General features: G+C 72.2%; 1 protein-coding gene across 1 annotated transcript; it reads left to right on the forward strand.

Moving 5' to 3' along the window:
• Positions 1–1,012: 1,012 nt before the first annotated feature.
• On the forward strand, positions 1,013–15,388 carry CEP131 (centrosomal protein 131). Its single transcript, XM_084861921.1, has 26 exons — positions 1,013–1,143; positions 2,435–2,635; positions 3,070–3,164; positions 3,430–3,514; positions 3,708–3,835; positions 4,315–4,422; positions 4,943–5,062; positions 5,604–5,721; positions 6,366–6,485; positions 6,639–6,768; positions 7,020–7,105; positions 7,451–7,630; positions 8,593–8,766; positions 9,075–9,200; positions 9,477–9,602; positions 10,730–10,846; positions 11,066–11,168; positions 11,394–11,595; positions 11,771–11,878; positions 12,069–12,186; positions 12,322–12,396; positions 13,152–13,294; positions 13,780–13,957; positions 14,315–14,511; positions 14,940–15,000; positions 15,198–15,388. Exons 2-26 carry the CDS (start codon positions 2,450–2,452, stop codon positions 15,270–15,272), a joined length of 3,159 nt encoding a protein of 1,052 aa, XP_084718047.1. The 5' UTR covers positions 1,013–1,143; positions 2,435–2,449; the 3' UTR covers positions 15,273–15,388.
• The last annotated feature ends 2,964 nt before the right edge of the window (positions 15,389–18,352 follow it).

Below are 18,352 nucleotides of genomic sequence, written 5' to 3' on the forward strand. Positions count from 1 at the left end.
ACTACCTCCAGTGGTGTTTGTATTTTTCTAGTTCTTCAAGGTGGAAGCGTGGATGGTTTGTTGAGAACTTCATGATGCTCTAATATAAAGCATTTTAATGCTGTAACTCCCCTCCTCTTCTGCTTTGCCTGCATCCCAGGAGCTGATTTATTTTTATTCCGTTCGGGATGGTCGCTAGCTCCCGAGACCTCCTTTTTTGTCCAGTGGGTTATTTAAAGATATGTGTGCCTCCTATTAATTGATGCAATCATTTAGCATTTTGTATGACTTACATTTTATTGTAAAAAATTTCAGATTTTTGCTAATGTGTGTTTTGTGGTCCAGACTATAAGTCTGTGTTGGGGATTGGTCCATGTACACTTGATCTATAACATAGATGAAAGAAGTCCTTAACAAAATACTAGCAAAAAGCAAAAAAAAAATTTTTTTTTAAATATCAAAAAGAACCTAGCAATATATAAAAGGAGTATGAGTGGACAACACATCACGTTAAGTGGGATTTATCGTGGGTGTGGAAGGCTGCTTTCACACCTGAAAATCTGTAATTCGCCGTATTCGCACACTAATGAGAAATATGCAAAAAGAGCAAGAGCCAGAATCCCACGTCCATTCATGAGAGGAAACTCAGCAAAACCGGAAATACAAAAATTTCCAGGGTTTTGTGGGTGCCGGGGGCGGCGTGGGTGCCCACAGGCTGGGGGACCCCTGGCTCCCCGTCGCCCTCCCCGGCCCCTCATTCCTACCCAGGCCACGCCCACCCCGTCCGAGGCCCCGCCCTCACGCCGGCCGCGTCCAATCGGCAGCCCGCTGCTACGGTGGAGCGGGTCTCTGCGGCTCCTCCCAGGCTTGAAAGACAGCCGCGCGGCCCAATGAGCTCGCACGGCGGCCGGAGCGGCCAGCCGAGGGGCCAATCCGGGCGCGGCGCGGGCAGGGAAGGCGGGGCTCGGAAGGCCCGGGCGGAGGTGCGGCTGTTTGCTGGTTGCTAGCTGCCTCGGCCGTCCCCGCCCGGCCGCTCATTGTCGCCGCGGCCGCGGTGCCGGCGCCGGGGCGGGGCGCGAGGCGGGCGGCCGAAGCCCGGGCCCGCGTCCCAGCCCGCGGCCCGCGCACCCCGCCTCGGGCCCCGCGCCCGGGCGGCTCGCGCAGGTGAGGAGCGTGAGGTGAGGGGCCTGCAGCGGGGGCAGCCCGGCCTCCGGCCCCGCCCGCGAGCCCAGACCGGCCCCTCCGCGGCCCGGACCCCAGACCCGCTCCCGCGGGGCGCCGCCTCGGGGCGGGAGGCCGGCCGGGCCCGCGGGGCTGCGGCGGCGGCGGCCCGGCCCAGAGCCGCCCGCCGGGGAGGGGGCGGGGGCGGTCCCGGGGGGCTGCCTCCCCCGCACAAGCGGGAGCCGGCCTGGCGGCGGGCCTGGCGATGGCGGGGCCGGGCTGCAGCGCGGGCCGCGGGCCGTGGGCGTGCGCCCGCCGGGGCTCTTTACCGAGGCCTGTCCTCCCGCGGCTGCTGCCTTCGGAGGCTCAGAGGATGCACAGGCCCCGCGTGGCCAGGAGCCGGGCCGGGTGGCCGTGGCCGTGGCCGTGGCCGGTGCAGCCAGCTAGAGCAGGAGAGGGAGGGGCCCAGGCCGGTCCCCAGGTCCTGTCCTCCGGCGCAGGGCGGCTGTGGCTGAGCAGAGGGGCGTGAGCAGGCCATGGGCGGCGTCAGCCCTGAAGGGGTCAGGCTGTTCTCTGTGCCTGGGGGCCATCGAGGCTTATTTTTTAAATTTATTTTTATTTTACTTATTTAAATATATTTTGTTGATTTTTCACAGAGAGGAAGAGAGAGGGATAGAGAGTTAGAAACATCGATGAGAGAGAACCATCGACCAGCTGCCCCCCCACCCCACCCCTGCCACTGGGCATGTGCCCGCAACTGAGGCACATGCCCTTGACCGGAATCGAACCCGGGACCCTTGAGTCCGCAGGCAGATGCTCTGTCCCCTGAGCCAAACCGGTTTCAGCTAAAATTTATTATTATTGATGTCAGGGAGGAAGGGAGGAAGGGAGAGGGAGCAAGGGATAGAAGCATGTGATGAGAGAGGATCACGTACCGGCTGCCTCCTGCACGCCCCCAACCTGGGGATGGAGCCCAAAACCCGGGCCTGTGCCCCGACCGGGAATCGAACCGTGACCTCCTGGTTCCTAGGCTGACACTCATCCACAGAGTTGGGCCTGCCGGGCCCAGCGGGTTTTAAGCCCAGAGGTGGCCCTGTCCCCCGAGGCCGTGTCTGTGCTATTCATCGCTCGCCGTCCTGCTCTGGGCCTGGTTTGGGGGCGAGGGAGGAGGGGACCGCCGCCTTCCCAGGGAGCTTGGGGGCAGCAGGCCAGTGCCCCAGGCTCCTGGCCTGGCCAGAGGCGGGGTGCATCCAGGCAGTTCTGTGAGGGCTCATAGCACTTCTCACCTGCCCAGGCCCTCCCGTCCACCATGAGAGGCTCCCAGACCTCCAGCAGCCCCCCCGGGGCCCCCGGAGGCAGCCTGGAAGGCTTGGACCTCAGTCTGACGGGGCTCCCTCCACCCACGTCCCGACGCCCCAGCAGCGCCTCTGCCGCCAAGCCTATCGCCCGCTCCGTCTCCGTGGCCACCGGCGGCGAGCCGAAGAGGAAGGCGATGGTGAGCGCTAGGCTGGGCGTCGGGGTGCCCGGCTCGCACCCCACGGGACTGGCCTTCGGGGGCATCTGACCCCGGTGGGCTCCGCCCCCAGCCCCGCGGCCGCCTGGAGTGCAGGAAGGACGAGGCGGGAGCTTGGCGAGGGTGAGGGCAGCCCCTGGGCCTGCCGGGGCCAAGCTCCCGCCAAGTTCTCGTCCTCCGTCAGTCCTGGGGTTTGTTTAAATCCACGGGCAGCGGGCGGGACAGGCTCCTGGAGGCCCGGGGAGCTGGCGGGCAGGTGGCGGGCTGTGAGCTCCAGGCGCCTCTGCGGTGGGGGGCTCCCCTTCTTTCCAGAGGGAGGCTGATGGCGGCCGGCTGCTCTGCCCCCCCTCGCCCCTCGCCGGCCCAGCGCGGTGTGAGCGGGGCCGGGCCACGAGCTCGCTGTGTCCTCTCTGCAGGAGGCCACGGGGCCTATCAACAACCTTCGCCGGTCCAGCAGCACCACGCAGGTCCACCAGCCACAAGCCCGGCAGGCGTGGGCCGGCCCCCCCAGGTAACCCCTGACCCCTCAGGCAACCTCTGACCCCGCTTGCTCCCGTCAGCCTCTGTCAGCCCTTCTCCCGGCCTCGCCAGGGTGGGCCCCGGCCGGACAGTGGGGCCGGTCCTGGGGGCGGGCAGGTCGTGTCCGGACCCGTTGTCCCTGCGCGTGGGGGGTGGGCTCAGGGCCGACGCCCCTGCCTGCCCACCCCTGCTCCGGCGGCTTTTCCGGGGCCGTGGCCCGTCCCCCTGTGCCGACCGTCCGCCGCTGTCCCGGCCAGGCCGGCGGAGCCCCCCGACGGCCTGACGCTCTTCGAGAGCAGCCCCGGCGGCTCCAGCGAGAAGGCGGCCACGTGGAACGTCCTGGTGAGAGCCGGCGCTGGGCCCGGACACGCTCCGCCGTCCGCGCCTGTCCTGTCGGGGAGGAGGGGTGGCCGCCCTGACCGCACGCTCCGTCTGAGCGGACTCCCTCCGGCCGGGCTGTGCGGTGGCCGTGGCGGGGGGGCGGGCTCAGCGCGGGGGGCGTCCCTGCTCGGCTGAAGCGTCTGGTTCACCCCAGGACGACCAGCCCCGGGCCCTCCCCTCGCCGCCCGCCGCCCGGAGTCCCTGTGCCCTGGACGCGCCGGCGGGCCCACGGAGGAGAGAGGGCACCGTTCCCCTGGCTCCCAGCTTCACTGCCAACAACAGGTGCGCCTGGCAGGTGCCCACGTGGCCCGCCACAGGGGGCAGGTGCTTTGTCCTGTTTGTGGCCAGACAGGAGCGCTCTAGAGTGCACGAAGGAGTGAGTGAACACGTGGGTGAGTGAAGGCGGGAGAGAGAGAGTGTGGACGAGTGAAGGAGTGAGTGAATAAATGAGTGAGTGAGTGAATGAATGAGTGAGTGAGTGGATGAGTGAATGAATGAATGAGTGGATGAGTGAGTGGGTGAATGAATGAGTGGATGAGTGAGTGGGTGAATGAATGAGTGGATGAGTGAGTGAGTGAATGAATGAGTGGATGAGTGAGTGAGTGACTGGCTCTCTCCCCGGCCCCCAGGGGCTGCACGGGCATCCTCACACACCGGCTCTGCCCCGAGCGCAGACGGCACGGCTGGGGCTTCTGTCCTGAAGGAGGGGGGCCACGCGGCCAGAGGGACTCGGGGACCTGACCCCCCTCCGTCTCCCGCAGGAGCAACAAGGCGGCTGTGGGCAACTGCGTCACCACCATGGTGCACAACAACCACGCGCCCGCCGAGCCCGCCGCCAAGAGCTCCAACCGCACGGCGCCCTCGCTCAAGTGAGGCCCGGCCGCCGCCCGGGGCGTGGGGGACACGCGTGGGAGGACACTCGTGGGAGTGCGGGAGCGTGGGGGGACACGCGTGGGTGTCTGTGGCAGACACACGTGGGAGGACACGCGTGGGAGTGCGGGAGCCTGTGGCGAACACGCGTGGGCGTCCCGGGCTGCGGGGGCCCCGGCTGCTGTGTCACCCCGGAGTGCTGGAAGGGCCAGGCCGGGCCTGGTGGGCGAACACGGGTGGGGTCCCTCTGAGGAAGCCCCCCAAGTGCCATCAGGGACGCCGAGGGTCCTGCCGCGGCTTCTGCCCGGGACCGGTGACCTGGAGGCCCTTTGCCTCTCAGTGGCCCGGTGCCGGGCGGGCTCTCGGGAGGCAGGTGGCCGTGGGAGCAGGCCCAGGGCGCCCCGGTGGCGGCGCCTCCTTGCAGGGCCGGGCCGGGCCGGGCGGCAGAGGGTCCCCGGGTCGGGCCGGGCGGTGAGGGGCTGGGTCAGCCGCGAGCCTCCCCTCCTCTGCCCCCGTCAGCAACCTGGTCAAGGCGGCCACCCGGGAGGGCGCGGGCGGCGGCTGCAGGACGCCCGGGAACAGCGCGGGCGCAGGGGGCCTGCCCAGGCGGCGGGCGGTGACGGAGGAGGAGGCCGAGAGGTAACCGGGCCGGCGCCGACGTGGAGACACACGGTCCTGTTGCGTCCCCCACAGCGTCCGGGAAGGCAGATGGAGGCAGCGGGGTCCGGGGGCGGAGACATTCTAGCCCTAACACACACACACACACACACACACACACACACACACACACACGCCGCCCGCTCCGCGGCTTTAATGAAACCCAGAGTCACGTGCTCAGAGGCACGGGCTCATGGCGCTCAGGTCAACGCCGGGAGGGCAGTTCACGTCCAGAGGGAATGAGACGTAGAAGTAAACTCCCAGGAGCACCCGGGGCAGCCAGGGCTATGGCCTGGCTGGGCGGGGCGGGGGCGGGGGCGGGGGGCCCTGGGAGCACGTCCCAGCAGATGACCCCGGGCGAGCGAGGCCAAGGCCTCCTGTTCGGTCAGCTCCCCTGAGCGGTTCCTCCCTCGGGACCGGGATTGTGGGGGGTCTGCGGGCAGGGCCTCGCCCACGGCCTCGGGGGCCCGCAGGCTGCTGCCCAGCCCCGCCCGGGTCCGGAGCCCCCTCTCCTCTCCGCCAGGTTCATCCGCCAGGTGAACCAGGCCGCCGTCACCATCCAGCGCTGGTACCGGAGCCAGGCCCGGCGGCGCCGAGCCCACGCCGCCAGCCCGGGGCGCCTGCCGGCATCGAAGCCTGAGGTTGGTGTGGGTGAGCTGTGCGGGGCGGCGGGAGCCTGGGGCGGCGGGAGCCTGGGGCGCAGGACTGGCACTAGACTGGCCACGGCCACACCTGTCGGGGCCCTGGGTCGGCTCCCTCGGTCGGCAGGGCCGGGTGTCGGGAATGCCGGCCGGTCCATCCCGGCTGAGAGGTCCAGATGGGTTTCTGGTTTTGGGGCCCCAGCTCCGTGACACAGCCGTCCCCTCGCCCGAAAGAGCCGCCAAGAGGGGAGGCTTGTCACCTGTGGCTGCGGAAGCCCTGCGGGGGCTGTGGGGTTCTGCGGGGGCTGTGGGGTTCTGTGGGGGGCTGTGGGCTTCTGTGGGGGGCTGCGGGGTTCTGTGGGGGGCTGTGCGGTTCTGTGGGGGGCTGTGGGGTTCTGCAGGGGGCTGCGGGGTTCTGTGGGGGGCTGTGGGCTTCTGTGGGGGGCTGCGGGGTTCTGTGGGGGGCTGTGGGGTTCTGCAGGGGGCTGCGGGGGGCTTAAGGGGGTTGTGGGGGGCTGTGCGGTTCTGTGGGGGGCTGTGGGGTTCTGGTGGGGCTGCGGGGGGTTGTGGGGGGCTGTGGGGTTCTGCGTGGGGCTGCGGGGGTGGGGTGCCGGGGGAGCTCACTGGCCGGGACACCTCTCCAGGGCCAGCAGAGGCGGCAGGCGGAGGGTGACCCGCTGGGCCAGCAGAGGCGGCAGAGGGAGGCGGCCCGGAGGAAGGCCCGCGAGGAGAAGGCGCGCCAGGCCCGGCGGGCGGCCATCCAGGTGGGCGAAGGCCTGAGGGCACGGCGGGGGGGTGGGGGGACACACGGATGGACACACACACACACACACACCTCGGGCAGCTGCTCGAGGGCACTGCTATGCTGGGCGAGGTGCTCACGGCCGCCGCCCGCCCGCCCGCCCGCCCGCCCGTAGGAGCTGCAGCAGAGGCGAGCCCAGAAGCCCCGCCCCGCGGCCCAGGAGGCGGGGAAGCTCCGGGCGGCCCAGGAGCCGCCCCTGCGGCCGGGAGACGGCGCTCAGCAGGCCCCCAAGGCCAACAACACGGGTGAGCGGGAGCCCGCAGCCCTGCCCCTCCCCTGTCCCCGGGGCTCCGGTCCCCCCCCAAGGTGGAGGAGGGCCTGGCTGTGCGGCACCAGGCCCTCCCCCCCACCCCCCCACCTACTCAAGCCGGACTCATGGGACCCACGGAGCAGAGGCCAGGCCCGTGTCCCCCGTGTCCCCTCTGCCCTGCGAGGCCTCCCGCCTGGCTTCTCCCCAGGGCTCCCCGGGGTGCTGACACCTCGATCTGCCTTGCAGGGGCCAGCTTCCGGGCCCCGGGCCCCGAGGACCCCTGCCAGCCTGTCCCGGACACCTGCCCAGAGGCCCGGGAGGACAAGCCGCAGGTGTGGTCACAGCCCTTCCCGCCCCCGGCCCGCCCATGTCCCTGCCCGGCCCCTGCCCTGCCCCTGCCCCCCGCGGCCATGGTTGCTCAGCCAGGAATGCCTGCCCCACCGCAGGGTGGGTCCCGGTGGCCTGGGGTCCTAGGGGTGGGCACGATGCCCTGGGTGGGCCCCCGAGGCTGGGAGCTGAGGTCGGGTGGCCGGCCCACAGCCCACTCGGCCGCCGTCTCCGGAGGGGGGTCGGCAGGCCCGTCCTCCTGGCTGAGTGGGGGCCCGGCTCACCTCCGGGCTCGGGAGCTGCCGGCCTCTCAGGGCCGCGCTAGCTTCTCCGCCCACCGTCTGCCTCAGGACGCCGGCGCCCAGGATGCAGCTGGGGAGGCACCGGGGCCGGGCGGCCCTGGGGGCCGGGCCCAGTGCCGGGCGACCCTGGACGAGCTGCTGGACACGCTGCGGCTGCTGGAGGAGGCGCCTGAGCCGCTGCCCCGGCCCAGGGCCTCCCACAAGGACAGATACGCCTGGAGCGACGAGGTACGGCCGCCCTGGCCCCCTCCCCGGGCCCTGCTCTTTCTCCAGGTCCCTCCCTGTCCCCGCTCTCCGGTCCCTCCCTGTCCCCCCCCCGTCCCCGCTCTCCGGTCCCTCCCTGCCCCCCCCCCGGGCCCCGACTCTCCCGGTCCCTCCCTGTCCCCCTCCCCTGTCCCCGCTCTCCGGTCCCTCCCTGTCCCCCCCCCCGTCCCCGCTCTCCGGTCCCTCCCTGCCCCCCCCCCGGGCCCCGACTCTCCCGGTCCCTCCCTGTCCCCCTCCCCTGTCCCCGCTCTCCGGTCCCTCCCTGCCCCCCCCCGTCCCCCCTCCCCTGTCCCCGCTCTCCGGTCCCTCCCTGCCCCCCCTCCCTGTCCCCGCTCTCCGGTCCCCGCTCTCCGGTCCCTCCCTGCCCCCCCCTGTCCCCCCCCCCGTCCCCGCTCTCCGGTCCCTCCCTGCCCCCCCCTGTCCCCTCCCCCGTCCCCGCTCTCCGGTCCCTCCCTGCCCCCCCCCCCCGGGCCCCGACTCTCCCGGTCCCTCCCTGTCCCCCTCCCCTGTCCCCGCTCTCCGGTCCCTCCCTGTCCCCCCCCCCCCGTCCCCGCTCTCCGGTCCCTCCCTGCCCCCTCCCCTGTCCCCGCTCTCCGGTCCCTCCCTGTCCCCGCTCTCCGGTCCCCGCTCTCCGGTCCCCGCTCTCCGGTCCCTCCCTGCCCCCCCCTGTCCCCCCCCCCGTCCCCGCTCTCCGGTCCCTCCCTGCCCCCCCCCGTCCCCCCTCCCCTGTCCCCGCTCTCCAGTCCCTCCCTGCCCCCCCCCGGGCCCCGACTCTCCCGGTCCCTCATGAGGATGGCGGGAGGGGGAGACCCGGGGGGGGGGGCAGGGGGGGACCGGGAGGCCTGAGCCGGCCGGCGCCCTCCCCTCCCCGCGCCTGCCCCGGCCAGAGCTCCTGGAAGGCCAGCCTAGGGCCCCCCCCCCCGCAGGAGGACGACTTGGGCTCGCTGACGGCCGGCAACCTGGAGAGGCTGGGCCGGCTGAGCGCACCGGCCGGGCCCCCGGAGGACGGCACGCTGCTGTCCGAGGCCACGCTGCAGAGCATCCGGTGCTTCCTGGACGAGATGGAGCCGTCGGGGCGGGAGCGGCCGGCGGACCTCCAGGTGAGCGGGCCCCGGGGTGCGGGCCCAGGGTGCGGGCGCCCAGGTGTGCAGGTGCCAGGGTGCGGGTGCCAGCGTGCGGGCCCCGGGGTGCGGGTGCCAGCGTGCGGGCCCCGGGGTGCGGGCCCAGGGTGCGGGTGCCAGTGTGCGGGCCCCGGGGTGCGGGCCCAGGGTGCGGGTGCCAGTGTGCGGGCCCCGGGGTGCGGGCCCAGGGTGCGGGTGCCAGTGTGCGGGCCCCAGGGTGCGGGCCCCAGGCAGGACAGGCGCAGCTCTCTTCCCTGGACGGACCTCCTGACACGGTGCGTCCTCAGGGCCTCTCGCTGGAGGAGGGGCCACGGCGCCTGGAGTCTGGGTCCGAGGCGAGCGCCTCTGTGATGCGGCTGAAGCTGGAGGTGGAGGAGAAGAAGCAGGCGATGGGTCTGCTACAGCGGGCGCTGGTAAGCACCCCGCCACCTGCCACGCCCCCACCGTCCTCACCCCCCCCGCCCCCCCCATCCTCACCCCCTGCCCCCACACCCCCCCGCCCTCACGCCCCCCCTCCCGTCCTAACGACCCCCCATCCTCACGCCCCTCCATCCTCATGCCCCCCTGCCTGTTACTGTCCCCACCATCCGACTGGCCAGTCCTGCTGGGGCTGCCGCCGCCTCTGCCCCAGGTGGCCCTCGGGATGGGGTCTGAGTGTCCTTATCTCTGGGCCCCGCCCCACACCCCAGGCACAGCAGCGGGACCTCACCCTCCGGCGGGTCAAGGAGACGGAGAAGGAGCTGGGCCGGCAGCTGCGGCAGCAGAGGGAGCACTACGAGGCCACCATCCAGCGGCACCTGTCCTTCATCGACCAGGTGAGCCGAGTGCACAGGCGGCCGGGGCCCTGGGGCAGGGGCAGGGGCAGGCCAGGGCCTCAGGGAGCTTCTAGGCACCTCCTCTGGAAGTGGGCAGGGCCTCCCCCGTGGGGAGGTGTCCGCCGCTCAGTGGGCTAGTCCAGGGGTCGGCAAACTCATTGGTCACCAGAGCCAATACCAACAGCACAACGATTGACATTTCTTTGGAGAGCCACATTTTTTAAACAAACTCCTTCTAATGCCTTTTCTTCTTCTTCTTCTTTTTTTTTAATATATATTTTATTGTTTTTTACAGAGAGGAAGGGAGAGGGATAGAGAGCTAGAAACATCGATGATGAGAGAAACATCAACCAGCTGCCTCCTGCACACCCCGTACTGGGGATGTGCCCGCAACCAATGTACATGCCCTTGACCAGAATCGAACCTGGGACCCTTCAGTCTGCAGACCGATGCTCTATCCACTGAGCCAAACCAGTTTCGGCTAATGCCACTTCTTCAAAATAGATTCCCCCAGTCCGTGGTATTTTGTGGAAGAGTCACACTCAAGGGGCCAAAGAGCCGCAATTTGCCGACCATGGGGCTAGTCCAAGGCCACAGCCCTGCCCTCTGGTCTGCATGGCCGGTGGGCAGGGCACACCGGCTGGGCCGCTCAGGACCACGGGGGGAGGTGTCTGAGGAGACATGACCCACCTGAGTGCCCACCGGCCTCTGAGCCGCTCCTGTGCTTTCTGGGCCGTGAGTCCTGGCGCCCGGTGGCAGCTGGAGGCTCCGGAGGGGAGCGGGGGGGCTGCGGCTCCCATGCTCAGCCTGTGCCTCCGCCTCCGCCAGGCCTGTGGGCAGAGGCAGGCTGAGGAGAGGAAGGAGCCCGGAGCATCCGGTGGCTCCAGCAGTCTTCATGGACACTCCACTCTGCTCTGGGGGCCCTGGTGCCTGGGCCGTGGAGGGCGTGACAGCCCCTTGACCACAGGGCTCAGCTGGAGTGCCGGCCCCAGGCAGGGGGAGGGCCCGGGCAGGGGGAGGGCCCGGGCAGGGGGAGGGCCCGGGCAGGGGGAGGGCGCCGGGGGGGGCGCGCCGGGCAGGAGTCGGGGCACTGGGCGGGCTCACCGGCGCCCTCCCGCCCGCTGCAGCTGATCGAGGACAAGAAGATGCTGGCGGACAAGTGCGCGGCCGTGGTGGCCGAGCTGCAGCAGGGCGAGCAGAGGCGCCAGGAGCGGGAGGCCCAGATGCGGGAGCAGCACGTGCTGGTGAGCGGCCGGCAGACCACGCCCGGCCTCTGCCCGCCTCAGCCGCCACGGCGCTGGTGTGGGGACCGGAGGAGCGCGGTGCCCGCCGAGAGCCCGCGCCAAAGCCCCGGGGCGCGAGCCGCTGTGCCCGCTGTGCCCGCAGAGCGCCCGCGCCGGAGCCCCCGTGCGCGAGCCGCTGTGCCCGCCCCGCAGCTCGTGCCACGCCCGTCTTCTCCGTAGGAGATCAAGCAGCTCAAAGAGCTGATGAGCGCGACGGAGAAGGCGCGCAGGGAGAAGTGGATGAGCGAGAAGACCCGCAAGATCAAGGAGATCACGGTCAGAGGTGCGGGGACGGGCGGGTCGCGCTGGGCGCAGGCGCGGCCCACGGGGGCGCCGTGGCGCTCAGGTGGGTCAGGTCTCCTGCCGCCTGTCCCGTGGCTCCTCCCCTTAGAGGGCGGGTCCCAGTGCACCCTCCTCCGGGAGCCGGCGTCTCGGGTGAGGAGGGGGAGGTGGGGGGCGCGGAGCAGGGCCAAGGCCGGTCCCTGCAGCGCCGGCTCCGCCCCCCCAGGCCTGGAGCCCGAGATCCAGAAGCTGATCGCCCGGCACAAGCAGGAGGTGAAGAGGCTGCGCGGCCTGCACGCGGCCGAGCTGCTGCAGGCGGACGAGCGGGCGGCCCAGCGCTACGGCCGCCAGGTGGAGGCGCTGCGGGAGCAGCTGGAGCAGGAGAAGGAGGCGCTGGCCCAGCAGGAGCGCGCCCGCACCCAGCAGCGGTGGGCGCCCCCCCCGGGTGTGCCTGCAGCCTCGGGGCTCAGGACCAGTGAACACGGGGCCCGGAGCTGGGCTGCGGCCCGCACACGTGCCGGGAGGCGGCTGCTGGAGGCCGGGGCGGGGTGGGTGCTGAGCGGGCTCCCTGCCGCCGGCCCAGCAGCTCCTCCTCTTCCGCAGCTTCGAGCAGCAGCTGGAGCAGGAGCAGCGGGAGCTGCAGCAGCTGCGCCGGCGGCTCTACGGCGAGGTGGCCGAGGAGAAGGAGCGGCTGGGCCAGCAGGCCGCCAGGTGCCGGTGCCGTCCGCCCGAGCCCCCGCGCCCCCCCCCCGCCCGCACACTGACCCCCCCGCCCGCACACTGACCCCCCCGCCCGCACACTGACCCCCCCCGCCCGCACACTGACCCCCCCGCCCGCACACTGACCCCCCCCACCTGCACACTGACCCCCCCACCTGCACACTGACCCCCGCGCCTGCAGGCAGCGGGCGGAGCTGGAGGACCTGCGGCAGCAGCTGGAGGAGGGCAGCGCGGCCAGGGCCCGGGCCCTGCGGGCCGAGCTGGACCAGGCGCGGGAGGAGCTGGAGCAGCGGCACCAGGTCTGTCCCCGTCCACGCCAGCCCCGCCTGGAGCCCCCACCACTGGGGGCGAGGGAGACCCTGCAGGGCCCGGGGGCACGGGGCGGCGGCCGGGCTGCTCTCATGGCCGCCGGTCGCCCGCCCGCCCGCCTGCAGATGGAGCTGCAGGCCCTGAAGGAGCAGCTGGAGGTGGAGCGGCGGCTGTGGGAGGCCAACTGCGCCAAGAAGGAGGTGGGCGGCGGCCGTTCCCTCCCGCCCGGCGTGGGGTCTGCCTCTGGGCCCCCCCAGGCCCGTCCTGGTCTTCGCCCGGCGTTCACCGAGTGATGCTCAGCCTGCCCCAGCCCTGCCCCGTGTCCGGAGCGCCGGGGCTGCGGCCGGTCGGGCCCCGAGGGAGCGTCCTCTCCCTCCGGTAACGGCCTCAGCCACCTACCGCCCCGGTGGCCCCGGTGGCCCCGGTGACCCCGCTGACCCCCCGGTGACCCCGCTGACCCCCCGGTGACCCCGCTGACCCCCCGGTGACCCCGCTGACCCCCCGGTGGCCCCGGTGACCCCCCGGTGACCCCGCTGACCCCCCGGTGGCCCCGCTGACCCCGGTGACCCCCCGGTGACCCCGCTGACCCCCCGGTGACCCCGCTGACCCCCCGGTGGCCGAGCAGCCGAGCCTGGGAGCTGGCAGGCTCAAAGGGCCCCGTGTTAAACCTGCCGAGTGTCCAGTTGTCCAGTGCCCGCCCTCGTCCGAGAGGCCGCCCCCCGGTGCCCTCACCCCGGTCAGGCGCCCGGCCACCCTCAGCCCAGGCGAGGCCCTGTCCTGTGGCCGGCCCCCTGCGGGCGCCCCCTGTGCCCCTCGGTCCCCACTGGGTCCCAGTGCCCGGCCTCTCCCTGAGGACGGATGGGCCTGGGGCGGAGTGAGGCCCCTCCACCCCCACGAATCCGGCCCTGGGCCGCCTCCGCCACCCTGGCCGTCCCCTCGGGGCCCTGTCCCCCAGGAGGCGTGGCTGCTGAGCCGGGAGCGGGAGCTGAAGGAGGAGATCCGGAGAGGCCGCGACAAGGACATCGAGCTGGTCATCCGCCGGCTGGAGGCCGACATGACGCAGGCCCGGGAGGAGAGCGAGCACGCCGCCGAGAGCCGGTGAGGTGGAAGGCGCAGTGCAGGGCGTGGAGGCTGACCGGGGCCGGTGAGCGGCCGGGCGGAGGGCGTGGAGGCTGACCGGGGCCGGTGAGCAGCCAGGCGGAGGGCGTGGAGGCTGACCGGGGCCGGTGAGCGGCCGAGCGGAGAGCGCCGTGCAGGGCGTGTGCCGGCCGGGCGGAGGGCGTGGAGGCTGACCGGGGCCGGTGAGCGGCCGGGCGGAGGGCGTGGAGGCTGACCGGGCCCTGTGAGCGGCCGGGCGGAGGGCGTGGAGGCTGACCGGGCCCTGTGAGCGGCCGGGCGGAGGGCGTGGAGGCTGACCGGGCCCTGTGAGCGGCCGGGCGGAGGGTGTGGGAGGCTGACCGGGGCCGGTGAGCGGCCGGGCGGAGGGCGTGGAGGCTGACCGGGGCCGGTGAGCGGCCGGGCGGAGGGCGCCGGGCCGGCCGTGCAGGGTGTGGGTGGCTGACCGGCCCGCGCTTCCTCTGCAGCGTCAAGCGCCTGCGAGACCAGCACGAGGCGGAGCTGGTGGAGCTGGAGCAGGTGCAGCGGCGGCTGCAGGACCAGTGCGCCCAGCTGCGGGGGCGGCTGGCGGAGGCCGAGGGTGAGGGCGCGCGCCTGCAGGGCCTGGTGCGCCAGAAGGACAAGGCGCTGGCCGAAGTGAAGGCGGTGAGCGGGGGAGGGGGGCGTGCCAGGCCCTCCCCGCCTCCGAGGGCTCCCGTCCACCGAGGGCTCCCGTCCACGGCTCCCGTCCACCTCGGGCTCCCGTCCACCTCGGGCTCCCGTCCACCTCGGGCTCCCGTCCACCTCGGGCTCCCGTCCACGGCTCCCGTCCACTTCGGGCTCCCGTCCACCGAGGGCTCCCGTCCACCTCGGGCTCCCGTCCACCTCGGGCTCCCGTCCACGGCTCCCGTCCACCTCGGGCTCCCGTCCACGGCTCCCGTCCACCTCGGGCTCCCGCCCACGGCTCCCGCCCACGGCTCCCGTCCACGGCGCCGGCTCACGGCCCTCCCTTCCCCCCACCAGGTGAACGAGCAGCTGGTGGGCGAGCGGAGCGGCCTGGCCCAGGTGCTCCGCCAGGAGTTCGCCGACCGGCTGGCCGCCTCGGAGGAGGAGAACCGGCGGGTCAGGGCCGAGCTGGCCGAGCTGCGGGCGCGGCAGCGGCTGGAGCTGGAGCAGCTGCGGCGGGAGAAGCAGGCGGAGCTGGAGGACGTGCACGTCCGGTGGGTGGGCCTGAGGGCGGAGGCGCGGGGGGGTGGCCGCTCCAGACAAGGGGAAGCCGGGCGTCCGTGGGGGCCGGGCCCGGCAGCCCCGTGTCTCCGGGGGAGCTCCCGGCCCGGGGAGGCGGGCGCCATGCAGAGGGGGAGGCTCAGGAGTGAGGAGACCCACAGCCCGGCCCAGCGCCAGGATCGTCTGCCCGTCTGCCCACCACGGCCCTGAGCGGCGGCGGGCACAGCCAGGGCCCTGCTGTGGGCTCTGACCGCGGGCTGGTTCTCCGGTCCTGGCTCCTGTCCCCACTCCTATGGCAGCCCCTTGCCCGCAGTCCGCCGGGGGGGGGGGGCAGGAGCTGCCCTCCTATTGTTGGGGTGGAGGCCCCCCAGCCCCCCGTCTGGACTTGGCCGCAGACCCCAGAACCCGCCTGTGCCCATAGGGTGAAGGCGGCCCTGGCCAAGAAGGAGGAGGCGGTGAACAGCCTGTGGAAGCAGCACCAGGTGGGTCTGTGGGGGGGCGGGGGAGGGCTGGAACGGGGCGGGGGCGGGGCAGGGGGAGGGCTGGAACGGGGTGGGGGCGGGGCGGGGGCGGGGAGGGCTGGAACGGGGCGGGGGCGGGGGCGGGGGAGGGCTGGAACGATATGGGGGGCGGGGGCGGGGTGGGGGACCTGCCGGCCTGACCGCGGTGCGTGTTGCAGGCCGCGGTGAAGCGGGCCGACCACCTGGAGGAGCTGCTGGAGCAGCGCAGGCGGCCTCTGCCCAGCGCCAAGTGACCCCGACCCCGAGCCACCGCCCGCGGCCGGGGGGCGGCGCCGCAGCAGCAGGCGGACCCCCCTCTGCCCACGGCCCTGCGGCGAGCGACCTGGCCGCTGTGACAGTAAAGGGCTGTTACTTAACTCTCGTGTCCCTGCCTGTCTCTCCTGGTCCTGGGGCTGCGGTCTGCGGGCCCCAGGCTCCCTGCCTGCCCTGCCACCCCGGCTCAGGTCCACCTTCCCAGCCTCCTTGGGGGGAGCCCGGGGAGGGGGCGGGGGCAGGGGGCAGGCTCTCGGGGGCTCCCGCTCCCCTCTGCTGACCCCCTCTGCCCGGCCAGAGCTCCCTGCTCACGAGTGGGGGACCCGCTGTGGGGGCTGCGCCGCCCGCGGAGGGCGCTGGGGACTCGGCTCTCCGTGAGGCCCGGCAGGAGCCGCCCTCAGGCCCGCCGTGTGGCCAGTGCTGAGTGTGGACGGTGAACGTGTGGGTCACGGCCGTCCGTCAGGCACATCCAGGCGGCGGGCCGGTCCCCGGGGACGTGGTGTCTGTCTCTCGCTGAAGTCAGTGAGGGCGTATTGTCTTCATGGCGCCCAGGCCGCTGTCCCTTGGGGTCTCGGGGCTGCTGTCCTGGCCGGCGCGGCCAGGGACGGGTCCGGGAGAGAAAATGGCGAAGGGCCCAGCACAGGAGGGGCGGGAGGGGTGGCGGCCTCCAGGCTGCTGAGGCCACCAGGAGGCGGCTGACAGGTGGCGAGCAGGGTGGGGCCGAGGCCGGGGCAGGCGGGCGGGGCTCTTCCTTAGAATTTGGGGCGAAGGGAGAGCAGGAGGAGGTGCAGGGAACTGACCCTAGTCGTGTCCAACCCAGAGAGCATGGCCAGGGTGCACGCCGGGGTCCCCTCGACCACCCTGGGGCTGCAGGGGCCCGAGGGGTGCTCACACCGCTCTGTGGACCCTGGTGGCCCAGGGGCCGGCCGGCAGGAGCCCGGGCAGAGCCCAAGGGCGGGGGGGCTCGGTGGCAGCTGCAGGGAGGTGGGGACAAGGAGGCAGACGAGAGAGAAGGCCGCTCACACCTGCCCCCGACCCGAGACCCGGCCCCCCCCTGCGCGAGGCGCCACACACAGGCCACGCCCGGTCGGCCACTCGATGCTGTTTATTCCCTCGGCCTTCTCGCGGGCACAGGGGCACACGGGCCGCTGCCCTCAGGCCCTCGCCCGCCGGCGGCTGGGGCAACTTCGGGATTTTCTCCTCCTTGACCAGCTCGGAGAGCTCTGGGAGGAGACGGGCTTCTGTGGGCGCCCCTCCTTGTGCCCCAGAGCCCGCCGGCCCGCGGGGCGTGCCCCTTCCGAGCAGGGGCCGCCCGTGTCCTTCACCGTGGAGTGGGGTGAATGGTGACCCCAAACTGCATGCATATCTGTGTCCCTCCTCCGCCGTCCTGATGGGACCGAATTAGGATGAGGCCAAACTGGATGCCCTATGGTGGCCCCAAAGCGGACGGCTGGTCCCCCCGAGGAGAGGCCCTGAGAAGCCAGTGTGCAGGCGCCCAGGCTCCCAGGGCCCAGCCGCCCCCGGGCCCAGCCGCCCCCGGGCCCAGCCGCTCGCTGCAGGCCTGGGTCCCAATGGGGACTCTCGCCGGCTGCTCCCAGGACCTCTGGCCGGAGACACCGCGGTGAACAGAACCCGTGGTGTTACCGTGGCCTCGGCCGCACTGTCTGGCAGGTCACTGACCCTCCCATGAAGCTCATGCTCTGGAGATGCCTCTTTATTCCTGATTTATTCATCTTCGTCCGAGACAACGCTTAGAGGGAACGAGAGGGAGAGAAACATCGACGTGAGAGCGAGACACCCGTCCGCACCTCCCACACACGCCCTGACCAGGAGCCCAATCGGCAGCCTTCGTGCACAGGATGGCGCTGACCACTGAGCACCCCAGCCGGGCAGGCGGCTGTTTTCAGAGCTGGTTGTACAACCACAGCCTCTAATTCCTCCCCCCACGGAAGCCCTGGGGGACAATCTATTTTCCGTGTGGGGTTGCCCAGACCCTCACACGGTGGACTCCTATGTCGGAGCGTGTCCCGTGTGTGGGTCCTCTCCGAGTTGGTGGTGCCTCGTCCTGCTCCTGCCTCGGGCTTTCCTGGGTCTCGGCCCAGTGACCCCCTGTGGGTGCCGCTCCAGCGAGCACCCCAGGGCTGTGGTGACGGTGTGGCGCCCTGACCCCCGCTGTAGGGCTGGGCCCTGGGGGGCCTGTGGAGGGCGCTGGGGTGTCTGCCCGCCCCTGTTCAGGGGGAGGGACACATCGCCAGGGACCTCTTACTCTCCGGAGTCAGCAGAGGCCAGCGCGGGGGGTCCCGGGTGAGCTGGCAGTGGCCACTCCGACGGCAGGTCCCTCTGCCCCCCGACAGCGAGGCCCGGGCCTGCACCGCTGGGCCTTCCTGAGGCCGCTCAGTGCCGCCCGGCGAATTCCTCCTGGCCCGAGGGGGCTTCAGCCTGGGTCCGAGCACCCGCCCCGCCAGGGCCCCCTCTGGCGGCAGCCACACAGTCCCTGCGAGGGGACCTGGCCCCTCCTCCGCAGGCCGGGGGCACCCCCGCAGGACCCCCATGCCTGAGGGAGAAAGGGCGCCTCTCTCAGGGCCGGACGGCCTCTCCATCCTGCCAGGCCCTGGGCCTCGCCAATGACCTTGATCCCTGTCCTCCGCAGGCCTGGCAGCCTCCCTCCCGCCCCGCCAGCCGGCCTGCCAAAGCGCCGGCTGCTCTGGCCGGGAATGAATGGAGGGACGGAGAGGGGGCAGTATCACCCCAGCTCCCAGGTGGGAGGGACCTCGGTTCAGGCACCCCCGCCCCGCCCCGCCCCGCCCCGCCCCGCCCCAGGCCAGATGGTGGGGGGGGGGGGGGGCGAGCGACCTGCCCCAGCCGGTGTCCCGGGCTGCTCCTCCCCGGAGCCCCACGCGCCTCCAGACCTGCGTGCCCCGCGCCCCTGCCCCGCCGTGCCCTCCGCCCTGCGCGCCTCCACGTTCTGGCCGCGGGGCCGCCGGTGCCCACGTCCGGGGGGGGGCCCTCCGCCGTGTCCCCCGCTCCTCGGCGTCTCCGTGACCCCAGCCTGCTCCGCCCC

This window comes from Pipistrellus hanaki (genome assembly GCF_964339955.1).
Source record: "Pipistrellus hanaki genome assembly, chromosome: 16".
NCBI classification, from domain to species: Eukaryota; Metazoa; Chordata; class Mammalia; order Chiroptera; family Vespertilionidae; genus Pipistrellus; species Pipistrellus hanaki.

Excerpts from the sequence above, each read along its gene's own strand:
- CEP131 (XM_084861921.1), top strand. The coding sequence starts at position 2,450 with ATGAGAGGCTCCCAGACCTCCAGCAGCCCCCCCGGGGCCCCCGGAGGC. Across the intron at positions 3,515-3,707 it reads CGGCCACGTGGAACGTCCTG|GACGACCAGCCCCGGGCCCT; the intron begins GTGAGAGCCGGC and ends GGTTCACCCCAG. Across the intron at positions 11,169-11,393 it reads CAAGGAGATCACGGTCAGAG|GCCTGGAGCCCGAGATCCAG; the intron begins GTGCGGGGACGG and ends CCGCCCCCCCAG.